General features: G+C 39.7%; 1 protein-coding gene across 5 annotated transcripts in view; it reads left to right on the top strand.

Annotated features, from left to right (window-relative positions):
• IQCH (IQ motif containing H) overlaps positions 1 to 15111 on the top strand; it is a 122364-nt gene that overhangs the window by 48984 nt on the left and 58269 nt on the right. For all 5 annotated transcript variants that reach the window (XM_075006475.1, XM_075006478.1, XM_075006476.1 and 2 more), the window contains one exon: positions 5630 to 5821. In XM_075006475.1, coding sequence (XP_074862576.1) covers positions 5630 to 5821 — 192 coding nt within the window. The remainder of the gene's footprint in view (positions 1 to 5629; positions 5822 to 15111) is intronic.

Genomic DNA, 15111 nt, shown 5'->3' on the forward strand with positions numbered 1-15111 from the left:
GTATCACATGGTACCAGACCATTATGATGCTAAGGATGGTACAAAAAAATTCTCCCAGAATAGCAGAAACACATTGACCCCACCTAAAACATAATGTCAGGATGACAGTCTGTAACTTGTTTATATCAGGGTATTAAGATTTATTTTATATCTTTGGCCGGCCTACGGGGCAGTGGAAAATCCATCGCTGATTGAGCTGGTTCCATTGTCATGAGTAACATGTCCTGGTATCCTCATAGAGTCTGCCAGGTATTATTATCCTGGTTTGTCAACAATAAATATGGCTGAATGCCTTCATACTTTAACAGATCTTGTAGCCATTGGGTGGTTTGCTTGAGGTCTGCTGTGTGTACTGCCTGCACAGACCTGGGACAGACAACAGAAAAAGAACAAAGGCAGCCAACATCTGACCACAGTTAACACACAATTCCCATAAGCAGTGCAAATTATTTCTCAGCCTAGGTGACTTTCCTTCATTTTTTTTATTGTTTTCTGTGGTTCATTCATGAATGTTTACTCATGTTTGATTAAATAGCTTAATGATGTCATATATATATTCCACATGATTTATCATTAGCCAGTAGCCATGAATTATGGGGTTAGAAATGGTATCTGCTGTCCAATGCTCAAAATAGTTACTGTACCTTTTTATGCTTCCAGTCTGCTCTGTTGCAGATGGATATCCCAGATCCAAATAGCCTTGAAACAAATCCCATAATTCCATCTCAAATTTGGTGTGACCTCCTATGAAAGATAAATGAGTGCAAAACAGTTTGCTTTCTGGCTCTTGGACTTGTGAATGTTTCTGATATTATATTACCATATCAACTCTCAAAGAACTATGCAACAGTATACACTTCAAATCATATCTCTGCCAATTTTTCTGGTATCACCCATACTCTATTTCCACGGTATGTTAGTAGCAGAGTAATTTGCTTAAGTTAGTTTTGCCTTTGAAGACTTTAGATGCAAATCATGTGACAAATCCTTGCCCATCTATACCTGCTTCCTGTGTCTGGTAACAATGCATCTTGCTTTTGTGGAGTGCATAAATCAGTTACTGTGTGTATGGTGCAGCCTGCAGAAACAGTGATGCAAGCAGATTTACGTAAGAAAGCCAATTTCTCTCCTGGTTGAGCAGTTTGTTTTGAAAGCCAATCTGCCACAGAGTTCTTACAGTGAAAAGAAGCATTTTTTCCTGTGTTCTTTTCCTTTTAGAACGTAAGGAAGGCAGTACAAAGGCAAGAAATACTATGTACCCCAGAATAGGGGCATGAGCTAAAATGAGCAATCAGAAAAGACAAATTTAAGAGAATGTCAGTACAGGAGAAACCCCATGAAAGTGTTACAGGCCCATGCAGAAGTGGTCACAAAGAGTAAGGGTATTGTAGAGGACGTGTTGGCCGTGTCTACACTAGCCAAAAACTTCAAAATGGCCATGCAAATGGCCATTTCAAAGTTTACTAATGAAGCACTGAAATACATATTCAGCACCTCATTAGCCTGCGGGTGGCCGCAGCACTTCAAAATTGATGCGGCTCGCCACCGTGCGGCTCGTCCAGACGGGGCTCCTTTTCAAAAGATCCCCGCCTACTTCGAAGTCCCCTTATTCCTATGAGCAGATGGGAATAAGGGGACTTCGAAGTAGCCGGGGTCCTTTCGAAAAGGAGCCCCGTCTGGATGAGCCGCGCAGCGGCGAGCCACATCAATTTCTAAGTGCCGCGGCTGCCCGCATGCTAATGAGGCGCTGAATATGTATTTCAGCACTTCATTAGTAAACTTCGAAATGGCCATTTGCATGGCCATTTTGAAGTTTTTGGCTAGTGTAGACATAGCCATAGTGTTCCGAAGTGCAGCCTACAGCAGCAAGTTTGGTATCCTGAGCCAAGTGTGAGGTACAGGAAAAGAAAATGAAAGTAGTGGGGCAGACAGAGAAAGGATATAAAGGCCAAAACTGCTAAAGGGTTTCCCTTCTTTATCAAAGCTGAATCCGTTCATGAGGAGGATGTTTCAAGAGACTTTGGAATCATAGAGGTAGTAAAGTGGAGGTCGCTAGCGAAGGACACTTATGGTGGGGGCATCGTACAGGAAGAGATGAAGGGGTAGGCAAAGGGTAGGCAAGACTATTTCCTTGTCCTTTAATAACAAGGACCACCATGTTAATCTTTTCACCCAGTCAGAGAGAAGAAAGTTGGTATGTATTCATAGGGAATTTAAGATGATTGGGAAGGGATCAGTTAAAAAGGTGGAGTTTATTAACATGCAAAAAGTGTCAAAAAAGCTTTGATTGCATAGGGAATATTTACAGTCCATAAAATAGAGCATTTTGGGTGCATTGATAATTGGTCTGTTTTTGTCATTAATTTTCTTGGATAGTACTGCGGAAATAGCTGCTTCACTTGTAGCCAGTTTCAAACAGAAAGGTAGATGAATTATGTGTGGCTAGGACAGGAACATCAGTCTGTTTGAGTCATGAGTGCTTATGTATTCTCTTCTGTCCAGGGCTAGGCAAGTGCTTCTTTAAAAGAAGGTACAAAAGGGCTGTAATAGAGGCATGGGCTCAGATAAAATTCCTATGATGGCCAACAAGCCCTAGAAAATGAAGAAAGCTTGGACATATCGGTAGGCAAATGATCAGCTTTAACTTGTGCTGAACTGTGTACTTCCATTTTTGCTCAAGATAGTACCTAAAAAACCAAAACAAAATAGCAGCAATGTAGCACTTTAAAGACAAACAAAATGATTTATTCAGTGATGAGCTTGTGTGGGACAGACCCACTTCATCAGATCAATAGCATTTCCAGTGCAGACTGATATCTATAAGTACAGAGATCCAAAAATTGCAATAAAAATTGACAAATCAAGTATATAGGACTGAAGGACCTCACCCCCCTCCTTTGAAGTACAATGACTAAGTATGCCTTATAGTAATAGTCTTTGTGATAGATGGTTTTGCCTCAGCTGGATATCAGTAAGGGCCCTGAGGAAGCTGTGGGCCAAAGGGAGGCCATCTGATGGGCCTGCCAACTTTGACTGTTGCACCAAGAAAAACTAGAACTGACTCACTCCCAGAACCCCTCATATGTGAGAAAGTCAGGAGTCGAGAACCCAGGTGCTGGGGTGAGATATGTATGAAAAAACACTGAAAGTGAAGGCATTCCATTGAGTCTTTTTTCCAGTGGCTGTAACTGAAAGTGATTAGAGAAAAAAATATGTCTGAGTAAAATTTTAAAAAGTACCTAAGTGACTTAGGGCCCCAAGTCTGTCCTGATGATGAGACTTAGGTACTAAGGAGCCTAAATGTTGAAAATTAATGGGATGTAGCGTCCTCTAAGTCGTGAACTTCCTTTTGAAAAATGGTACTTACAATCTTAAGTCACCTAGGAATTTTTGAAAATTTCTCTCTTTTATGCACTAGTTAGGTATTTCTCTTGTTCACATGGGTTTTCCACACAGCAACAAGCAAATAAAATTTGTGAATCTATGATTAGGGAGAAGAAAACATTTTTACAAGAGGTAAATGTGATTATGAAACTATGGAATTTGGTGGGATGTCTTAACAGCTGGCATAGTACCTGAATCTGTCCATAACCGATTTTTCAAATGGACTGGATTTCAAGTTAGTTGTGTCCCTTTAACAACAGCATGTTCATTTATAGATCCTTTTGCAAAATGTTCTGTTTTCTGACTATGGACATTTCCTTCAGTACCATTGTTTTCTTTTTCATGGAGTTTTGATGAATTTTGAGGTAGCTTTGAGTGGTCATTAGATTCTGGAAGAAAACACTTCACATAATCAAGAAAATCATTTTATGTATGCTGCGTTTTGAAATTTGTAGCATTGTGGATGGCAGTAATCAATAGCTTGTCTCCTTTTACTCATGTGTACCATAAACCTGAAAATAAGGGGGATGTTATTCTTAGACATTTTTGCTGGCTAGCAAAAGGCTTTTTTACATTCCTTTTTTTCTTCCAAATACCTTTAACAGCACAAATAATAGCAGTCAAACAAATATAACTTCCATACAGTTGATAAAATAAACAAATGTATGTTCTGTGATGTGAAAAACAACGCATTAGAGTTATAAATTAGTTTGCTTTATTAAGTAATTCATTTATAAAAATTCCCCCTATGCTTCTTAGTTCTTCTTTTGAGCCATGCTACATTTCAGAAGTGCTCCTTCTGTTGTTTTCACATATGAAATATTGACATCTTGGGTTAAATAATAAAAGAAAGGTGACACTATGCTAAAGCACAGTTCAATTTTCACTTAAAGATAGCACATAATTCTTTCCATTGGTACAGTCTTAACAATATTATTGATTCTTTTCATTACTGTAGGGGAGTCATCAACAGAAACTCATTTATAGGGTTCTTGAAAGCAACAAATAATAGGATTTGGAGCAAACAGATGATAATTCTATTTGTGGTTGAAGTCCAAATATATATGCAACTATGGCCATGTCTGCACGTGTCCCAAACTTTGAAATGGCCACGCAAATGGCCATTTCGAAGTTTACTAATGAAGCGCTGAAATGCATATTCAGCGCTTCATTAGCATGCGGGCGGCTGCGGAACTTCAAAATTGACGTGCCTTGCCGCCGCGCAGCTCGTCCAGACGGGGCTCCTTTGCAAAAGGACCCCGCCTACTTCGAAGTCCCCTTATTCCCATCTGCTCATAGGAATAAGGGGACTTCAAAGTAGGCGGCGTCCTTTCGAAAAGGAGCCCCGTCTGGACGAGATGCGCGGCTGCGAGGCGCGTCAATTTCGAAGTGCCGCGGCCGCCCACATACTAATGAAGCGCTGAATATGCATTTCAGCGCTTCATTAGTAAACTTTGAAATGGCCATTTGCGTGGCCATTTCGAAGTTTGGGACACGTGTAGACGTAGCCTATGAGTCGATTACTATGTAAAAATACCTTCTAGTCTTTGCAGCCCAGAATCTGTATAACACTTTTCCTGGGTCCAGTGGCATTTACTATATTTCTAAACAGCTAATTATATTCTGCTCCCCAGTTAATTTTGCAGGAAAGTAATTTAAAACTGGGTATAAATATAGATAAATAATTAGAACCACTTTAATAGTATCCACTAATACCTTCATGAATCCATAACCATATAACTCACTCTCCAGCAGGAAAGTGTCATCGATGTTTGCCTCATATTAGAATCTGACTGTAAGAAGGTTTTTAAGAGAGGATTTTGAAAATAATCTAGTGCAGCCATCAGCTACTGAACGTTCAGAATGAATGGCCATGGTCCAGCAATGAGCATCACATAGGTAGACTCTAAACTGGTACAGAGCTCTGTTGACCTTTCTGGGAGCTGCTGGGGTCAAATGTTTGTTCTTGTGGAGCCAGATGCAAAATTGGGGTCATAGGTTCCTGAAGAAAAGGGCTTCAGGTGAACTTTACATAAACATCTAAACTATTAAGCAACAGTATTTGCTTTTTTGGGAAGGAAGTTTGGTGAATTTTGGTAAAACTGGTTGGAACCTGAAGTTAGAAACTGTAATTATAAATCAGTTTATAAAACAAATTTTAAACCAAAATATCTGAGCACCTTATGTATGCCTCATTCAAAGAGTTTTAAAGCCATTCCCTTTGTCCTCTTTGTTGGATCCATAGATGCTTGAAGTTCTGAGTCAGCTGATCGTAGATAACCTGGGCGTGAAACGTTGGTTGTTTAAAGTGGACAATGAATTTGGAGGAAATGGCACGGCATATTGTGACATTGCCATGCACCTGAAATGCTGCCATTGGGCCCAGAACGAATGTCAGAGATATGACGCTGAGACATGGAGGAAGAAATGGGCACAGGTAAGTTAGTGATAAGTTGGGTATCTTATTCTCTGTCCTGTTCTCTTTTATGTTGAGTACGTCTGTAGGGAGTGAGCCATGATCACTCTGAGCAAGATCATTGTGGTTCACCTCCTTTCATGGAATCTTTGCTTGAGCTGGGGAAAATTTAGCTTCCTCTGTAGTTTCTAAAGGAGTTCTGCATATGGAGTGAGGGTTTTTTAAAGATTAATGTGTCCCCAACTCCCACAAAACTCCGCCATGAAGCCTCTATGAGCTCCATGCCAGTCACAAGCCTTGATGAAGGAGGAGGGTTGGTCAGATAAGTGTCGATGCGGTGACTGTGCAATAATACGAATGAAATCTGATGCCGGTATGACTAAATAACAAAAGATGCTGGCTTGGATGTCGCCCAGATAAAAAAAGGTCTGCAACACCAATCGAGCAATCGGGGTTGGGTCTATAAGTTGGCTACCAAAAGAAAATTACAGCTAACGCATATGACATATTTGCAGAATGAACGACGAACGAAAAATCAAGACCCTGGTATTTGGCATAATGGACAGTTAAAATAGGAGTGGCAGACCCCTCAGAGAATGGGTAGATGGTATAGTAGATTGGTGCGGAGCTAGTCTACAGAAACTGAGCCACTCTGCACTGGACAGGGAAAGATGGAAAGGAATAATGAGAGGGGTATCGGACACTAACGGGCTCTGAGCCCACTTTTATTGATGGTGATGGTGATGATGAGCTCCCTTGAACACACTCCTAGCTGTCTCTGACTTCTTAAATTAACACCTCAACTTTCCCCCATGGCAGACTTTTGCTTTGGGAGTATGACACTTAAGTTTGTATAAGGGATATAGTAAGTTTAGAGTGATACCTAGCTACAATTCAAATTAATAAGCAATTAAAACATATTCTAAATGAGAATATAAAAAATTGAACTGTATCCTGTGGAATTATGTGGGTAGCACGATTTATAATATTTTATTTGCATGATAATAATTAATACCATCTCTTCTATATCACTTTTCACCCCTAGCTCTCAATGCTGTTTACAAAGGAGGTAGGATCATCATCTCCATGTTAGAGATGGGGAAATGGAGGCACAGGAAGAGTAGTTGATGTGCCCAAAGTCAGTCAGCAGGGCAGAGTCTTAAATCAAAGAGTGTTTTTTATGTAAGTCATTTATAAATAGGTGTCCTAGATTAACAGAAGGAGAGCTGGAACCTGTTATACTGAGGTTTGATTTTCAGTGGTGCTGAGTGTTTACAGTCAACTTCACTGGAAGTTATGGATGTGTGTGCATGATCAGAAGTTTGTATCTGTTTCATCTCGTAGAAAAAACACCTGGCTTTATATCCTAAACATGGACATGTGCCATGTCAGCATGCTTCAGTATTATTTGTCTGTGTGCTGGTAAGTGTCACTATGCTGCAAGTAGTGTGCTTTAATAGAGCCTGTATTTCTCATTCTAGCTTGTGCATAAATGAGGTGTTGCATAGGTTTTTAATTCTCTTGTTGCCTTCTGGAAATTTATTCCGCTCCTACTATTATGAATTTCTCTCCACTGAAGCCTTGCTTGAGTGAACAATTGCGTGGGCCAGATTCATCTTTGATGTAACTCTATTGACTTAACGCATAAAAGTGAAAAGGAAACATTAGCAGGGACTAATTTGGTCCATTATGTTTAATCGCAAGCTGGGAAGTTCACTAAACTAATATAAGAAAATATAATTTAAATAAGACAGTTAAGCAGAAACTGAAGAGAGGAGCAAATAAAATCCTTATCTTAGTAACTATGGGAGCTGACACAAAATAACAGGAATTTCTGTTGTTAAAACTTCACTTTTCTGATCCTGAGTTTAATACTCAAATCTATTGATGTGTGGGATTCAGTAGGTTGAGGGGCAATGGATCCTGACTTGCAGAAAGGTTGGGTGACTAGACAAATGGTGATCAGCTAGAAATACACAAACAAAATGAAGTAAATGTTATGACCTCTCAGGTTTTCTATCTATGTAAATTTTAGTCAATGGACAAGTTTGTTCTTTACAAATTTTTTGACTGAGTTCATTGGATCTAGTTCATCAAGAATCTGAATTCCAATGCAAATTGGATTAATTTGAGTTAAAGGTCTGTAAATATTTAAATAAGTATTCGACATTGAAGACTATAGAGACAAATTTATGCCCATTAAATTCAGCGGAGTTGTTTTAAGGAAGAATTTGTCTCATCATCCTATTTTAAATAAAGAAATATTTACAACCGTTCAGCTTTTTAATTCAATCAAGAATAATTACAACATGTAACATTTGATTGCATTGCATAGTACATTATGATTTCAAACTGCACTGGTTAAACTTATTTTGAATTTTGATAATTACAAAGTAGTAGTGCTTTGTAATGTGAAACTCTCTGCACAAACATTGAGGGCTGGATTCCCAGTCCTCTCAGGTTCCCTTTCTCTACATGAGCGTGAGTGGTGCAAAATGAACTGAAAGCCGCCAGAGATGACCAGTGGAGAATATAGCCTGTTCCAGGGAGCTCTCTGCTGGCTGCCCATGTGGGAGGGGAAGAAGGCACTGCAGTGTACAGCTGTACTACATCTGCTCCTCCACTGGTGTAAATTCCTTGAGGGTCCTTGCAACAGTGGCTTAAGTCAGAGCACTCCTCCTGCCATTTTAACTGCCCCCAGGGCCCAATGACTCAGAAACAGGTAATCATTTAGCTGGAGCTCAGAGATAGACAAGAACATGCCTCTTAAAAACTCCTACAACATAAATGCTTACCAAAAGTTGAAAAACATATCTCAGGAATGGCACACTTGATATAATTTCCTATGAGCCTGTCATCAGGAAAGCTTCTCTAAATCCAGGCCAGTATTTCAGCATGTGGAGGTGAAAGAAGAAAATGTGTTACTATTTAAGAGTATCTTGTCCAGAAATGAGAGTTGACATTTTCTGCCTTCTGAGTTGAGCTCTTTTTTGTAAGCATGGAGACCTTATACATCGTGAATTGCAATCTCCACTGAGTATTACCACCCAGAGCAGAGGAGTAAAATTATCCTTTGTTTCAGAATACTATCATAATGATACACATTTGGACATCAAAGCATTAGTTTATGAGCACAGGCATGTTTTAATGTCTGATTGCAGTATGTAGACCGGTTTCTTTCAATAATGAAGACATTGTGTCATTGGCCGAGGCTGCCACATACAAAACATATGCTGGCAGGTTATTAAAAAATTCAGCTTCTTGATGAAAGACTATCCTGCAGGCTAAGAGTATAGAAAAAAGACTCTCCATTCTGGTAGAATTATTAGAAATGAGAATATGACTGTAAGCACTAAATTATGTTAATACTTACAAATAGCATCATTTGCATAGCAGTTTATGACACGATACCAAGATTTTTCTCATTGGTATGTAGTAGGCAATAGATTAAAAATAATGTAGTTGGTGAGTCTGAACTGTATAAGAATCTGTTCCATCTAAAACACAGTGATTTTGGACTCTTCATTTCAAGCATAACATTGGGCAAACTAAAATGACAAGTTCAGTGATGTATTTTATCCAGTTAAATGAATGTCTGAGTTAGTGGAGAGATTTTTTGCAGCTGGGGAGAAATCCAAGGAATCTGTTAACACTGACAGCAGTGGAACCGCTTCTGAGCAAGGGCATCAGTGCCTGGCCCTTTTATGATCAGACAGTGTTGAAATGCTACAATACCTTAGTGGCATTTTCCAGTTTGCATTTTGCAATGTAAACGACTCTGAGGAAAAGCAAGATGTTGCCAAGACATAATCTTGAAGAAGTGAGTTAACTCACGAAAGCTCATGCTCTAAACTTTTCTGTTAGTCTATAAGGTGCCACAGGACCCTTCATTGTTGCTAAGACATAATCTGTGAACTGTATGTATGTCAAACGTGTCTTGCCCAGGGTCCTTTTCTACCTTTTCACCATCATTTTTCACCCTTATTTAAGATCGTTTTCAAACAGTTGTCAAGTCCGTTTATAACTAAGACCCTGCACCTTTACCCTGACTTTCTTAGTTCTTTCTTTTGGTAAATGGAACCATAAAACTTTCAGAGTCCATATGCTGAGGAGGGCTGCAACTAAAGCTTGTTTACTTTTTTGGGTCTGAAAACTTTCTGTGGATTTAAAATTCACTCTCTCTACTACTCCTACAGTTAGAGGTGCACTAGAAACTCTTGAATTATGTTTGCATTCATTTTACCCTACAAAGCTCTGTTTCTAGCCCTAGGATTGATGTGAAATTTAACACATTCCATAACAAGAGCTGGCCTTGTTTAATGAGGAGTCCCCTCCCCTCCCACCCCCAGAGAATGCTCTGTGTAATTCTGCCACTAGCTTCAGTGGTACTATTCTCTGAACACTGAAAACCATTCTTTGTCAATTTTGTATTTGGGAGTCTGTTTTACCACCTCCCTAAAGCTAACTTTTCATTTAGTTGTCTTCAGTGGAACACAGAGCACACATGAGAAAATTAATAACATGCAAAATAAGCTACTCCCCATATTCCTCCTAATGCTTTTTTCCCCACCAGGGAAGCTGATGGAGAACGGGGTCTCCAACATGGGCTTCCCATCATAGAAAGAAGGAATTCGTGACAGCTGGTAAACATTAGAGACTGCAAGGAGCAAAGGTAGTCAGGTGAGGGCGCTGAGAGCAGCTCAATGCTGCAGGAGATAGGAGGGAAACTTCAGTGCTTCCCTGACTTCTCCAGCTGACCGACCAACTGTGGCTCACAAGAAGGCAATCCAGTGTTGTTAGCCAAAGCAGGGGTGCAGCAGAACATCATAAACCCCCAGATCCTCAGTTCTTCAGCAGAACCCACTAAGCGCCAAGATGCCCAGCAGTACATGTGGGGCAGGAACCTGTAAGAGTGTTCTGAGAGGTGTCAGAAGATGACAATCCAATAGGCTTTGCAAGGTACCAAAAGCAAGAGGTTGTGGTGTTGTCGAGCTGAACTATGGGAAGGCTCAGAGGAGAGAAAAAGGCATTCTCTGCAAATGCACAGTGTTTGATTTTAGTTATCTTCTCTCTCTCATCTTAATAAATCTTGGTTTAATTAAACCAGCTGAGTCTCTGACTGCTGTTTGGAGACAGAAGTGAAACAGCCTCTAAGAAGAGGTAGGACACAGGGTGGGAGGTAGGAGTGGGGCCTGCCCACTCAAGATTCTCACTCAAGGCCACCAGTGGGGGAGGGAGGGGCAAAGGGGGGCAGTTGTCCCCGGGCCTGGTGTTTCAAAGAGGCCCAGAGCTCTGGCTTCAGCCACTGCTACTTTGACAGTGGCAGCAGCGACTGGAGCTCTGGGACACTTTGAAATGCTGTGTCAGTGCTTCTCTGGCTGCCCATGGCTGTCGGGGAATGTGGGGGTGGAGGCCCAGCACATGGGACGAGCACCGCTGTGGGCTGACAGCCCTGGGCCCTGCTCCTTCCACTCTTTGCTACCCCCCTTTTGGGTGCAGAGCTGCCCTCCCCCTCCCAACCTTGCTCCACAGCCCGTGGCAACTCTCAGAGCCACTGTTCTCCCTCCAAAGAGCACATGGGGAGTTGGGTGCTGCAAAAGTGTCACTTGAAAGGACAAAAATACAGAAAATAGCAAAAATACCAAAATACAGAGGGAAAAAAAAAGCTGTCACAGTTACCAGCTTAACTGCACCTCTGCCCCCTCCTGGTTTCTTTGAGTGCACCTCCTCTCAAGCTGACCCCTCTCTGTAGGGGTAGACACATACAGTTCTTCCCTGCTTAGAGCATGCTCTGGGCTGTAGTTCCTCATAAGCAGCCATCATTACCACAGCAGGTCTAATTTATCCTCAGTGACTTCAGCTCTGTTCCATCTGGGGACAGTAACAGGGTTGCCCCCATTGAATTACAGTTATACAGGTAAGTGGTCAACATTCTATTACCTCAGTGTAAGTTTATGTGAATAACATGGTTACAATTCAGTGTTCATAGGTTGTTGCATCACTGCTCTGTATTTGCCTCAGTGACCACAGACTTGAACTGAGTTTAAGAGTCTTAGGGTGACAGGGAGTTTTAAAGAGTAGGGAACTCTAGGTTGGAGGCAGAGGAAGGGATGTGTGGAGGAGTTGCAGAAGGGGAGACCGCAGAAAACTCAAGTTTCCATCTATATTGACGGAATATCTTAACACTGGCTCTAAGATTTGAAATTGATCACCATTGGAAAATGCCAGTTTCAGAGGTCACAAGTAGCCAACTGTTGCTTTAACATTTAACGTTATTGATCATTTTTTAAAAACGTCTTAAAAAGGAATTAGATAAAGTCAGACATTATTTGGGAATCAGGAATACTAGTGAAGAGATTTACAACTCTTTACTTAGGATTCCATTAGGAAAATAAGTGTTATGAACAGTTTTGTGACCCTTTGCATCTTTCCAAAAATAAGGAACTGAAAATAAGTAGCACATATTTATCAGCCCATTTAAAATATAACCATAATACTGCCAAAGCCTTACCTTCAGCAACATAACATCATGCTTTCTAATTCTTGCATACATTAACGTTGCTGAATGTGTACTGTCTGCTTCTTACAACTCATTCTTACATTTGTTAATCACATTCGGTAATAGATTCTAAAATTGTTTGGTTCTAGGAATGTTACAGAGATCCTGGGGTTCACAGACAGTCATGTTGTGTTTGAAGACATACCTACTAAGTGTGTGCAGAGAAAATTATTTAAACAAGCAGTCTTTCCTGCTGATTTTATTGATTTCACTTACCATCATTGGTATGATCATTTTTCCAGCCTGAAGGAGGTCAGAAGCGCAGACAGTTACACAGAAAATCTACATACGCTATTTTGAAAGGTGTCAGCCTTTAAAAATTTCTTCCGATTTCATGTGTTGTATGGTAGGGTGGTAAAAATTACGTTGGCTAAAGGAACGGATCCCTGCTAGCTTCAAACTGTGCAGTTCAGGCTTGTTTCCTCCTTATCAAATATAGTCTAGTGCTCCATCAACAAAATATCTTGAGTAGTTTACATATTTATTATACCTAAAACAATCTGCAGTGCTCTTGTTCAGTCAATTATAATATTTATGTAGCTGCTGGAGATATGTTTCAGGTGATTCTTAAATCCTAAGTAAAATAATAAAGCATGATAATCGTATCCTTTGGTTAAATTAAAACCATGTTATCCATGCCTAAGCCCTACAATAATCAGATATGCAAGCTGTTGGTTTGTATGTCCTATTGATTTAATATGCTTCTAATCAGTACATAAAGCTATAGGCCTGCAGTGTTAATTTTTCATATGTTTACAAAGTACCCTTTGATTTTCTGTCACGCGTTAATTACAGTGTTTTGCCATTAAATAGGAAGCTTTGTGTAAACTAATTACTAGGTAATCATTGTCTACTGCAAGCGTGCTGTTTGTACCTTTTATTTTATTCTAAAAACACACAGATCTCGCAGTCTGGAACCACTATACCTCCCAGCCATTAGCTCTCACTAATTCATAGCATTATTGTGTTAAGATTGTAGGAGTTGTAATTGTTGTGGTATCAGTGCTGTTAATTACCGGAGTAAACAGTTGAAATGGTGCCAAGGTCTATTGTACAAGGCAGAGAGAAGGAGGTTTAAATGTTACTTCCACCATCTGGGGACTGGAGTAGAGGCAAATGCTAGCAAACAGCAGTGAGGCAATATCAGAACTTCAGCTCCAGGGTTTTAGGCCATATGGGGCTAGAATATTTTGAAACAATTGAATTTAACTGCCAGTTTTTAGCAATAATCGTGTGGAAGGAGAGGATAAAGCAGGAGCACTAAAGAAATCTGAAAAGCGTTAGTGTTATCACATGCAATAAAGTGCCTGTTTGGATTATTTTAAAAACGTTTGTTTTGCTAAAATCCAAACAAGAGAAGTCTAAGAATAAAAGAAGTTCAGCTGAGTGTCATTTGTGAAATGTGACACAATTTTTATCATACTGCTCTGTGGGCTGTTTTGCAAAATAGCTCTGCAGTGTACATGGAGTTCTTGTAAATTTACTGAGATTATCCATATAAAGCTTTTTAGTATTTTTTTAAATCGCACTTTTAAAACTCACATAGTTTCTCTTCCCCATGGATGCAGAGGAAGAACATAGCCAATAAAGAAAATTATATACAGTTAAAAATATTTTAAAAAATCATGGACAATCTAGTGACCTTGAAGGGCATGAACTGAGTGTGTATTCACAAGGGTCTGATACATCAAAAGTATACACTCAGATGCAGCTCCTCTTATGCAGTATTAGATAGCAATTGCTATTGAAGGCTCCGATTCTGCAAATACTTGGCTTCTGAGAGATTCCATTGACTTCCAGAATTTTATTTAAAAAAAAAAAAAAGAAGAAAACCTTTGTTGAGGAAAATAATATTTCTCCCTCTGTGGAGAAATGGATTTATTGGGAAAATTATTTATTTAGAAAATTAGGACTTGTTTTGTCAAACACATATGTGCTTCTCTTGAAGCACAAAATAAAAATCCTCCAGCCACATTGGTTGATGATCAACCCATTGAATGCAATTATTATAATCACAATTAAATTAAACTTGTGCTGATTATAAACCTGTGAGACTATTTCAATATCCCTTTGCTTCTAAGCTCCTTGTTCTGTCTGATCATTGGTAACTTTGGATATAATGTTTTTATGTTTAATTTCCTCCCAAAATGTTGTTTTTCAAAGCGAAATCTACAAAAAAAAAAAAAAAAAAAAAAAAAAGAGTCCTCTGTCACTTGCTGCTGTTACTGGTTTAATATCATTCAGAGGAATTAGGTAGAAGGGATCTCTCTTTCTAAACAATCCTGGTTTATTTATTTTTTATTGGCCTGTTAGCAGATGTTGAAGTAGTTCAGGGCATAATGTAAACGTGCTTTTAAATTGAGGTATTATAAGTAGCAAAGTATACAATGAAGCTGGAGCAATGGGGTCTTTTTGGACTAGGACAATATTCTCTGCTTTTTGTGTGTATGCGTAACTGAATTTAGAATTAAAAGAAGTGCTTGATCTTTATATATTGAAATCCTCAGCGTGCAGAGTGACAGCATGAGCCAGAAGAGAAAACCATGGCCCCATGTGGCGTGAAAAAAGGAACAGCAGTTTAAGTGCTAGAAAGTTGAAAAAGAACTAACCTCCTTGTTCTTGTAGTCAAGGAAAGTGGCTGTTTTGTACACTCATATCGAAGCATAGCATATGTGCCTCAGTTTGACAAAAAACCTCTTGAGTCAAAGCAACCCTGCGTGCTGATCCAAAACGAAGGCCACAGTAATGAGAG

Source organism: Carettochelys insculpta, chromosome 12, assembly GCF_033958435.1.
Source record: "Carettochelys insculpta isolate YL-2023 chromosome 12, ASM3395843v1, whole genome shotgun sequence".
NCBI lineage: Eukaryota > Metazoa > Chordata > Testudines > Carettochelyidae > Carettochelys > Carettochelys insculpta.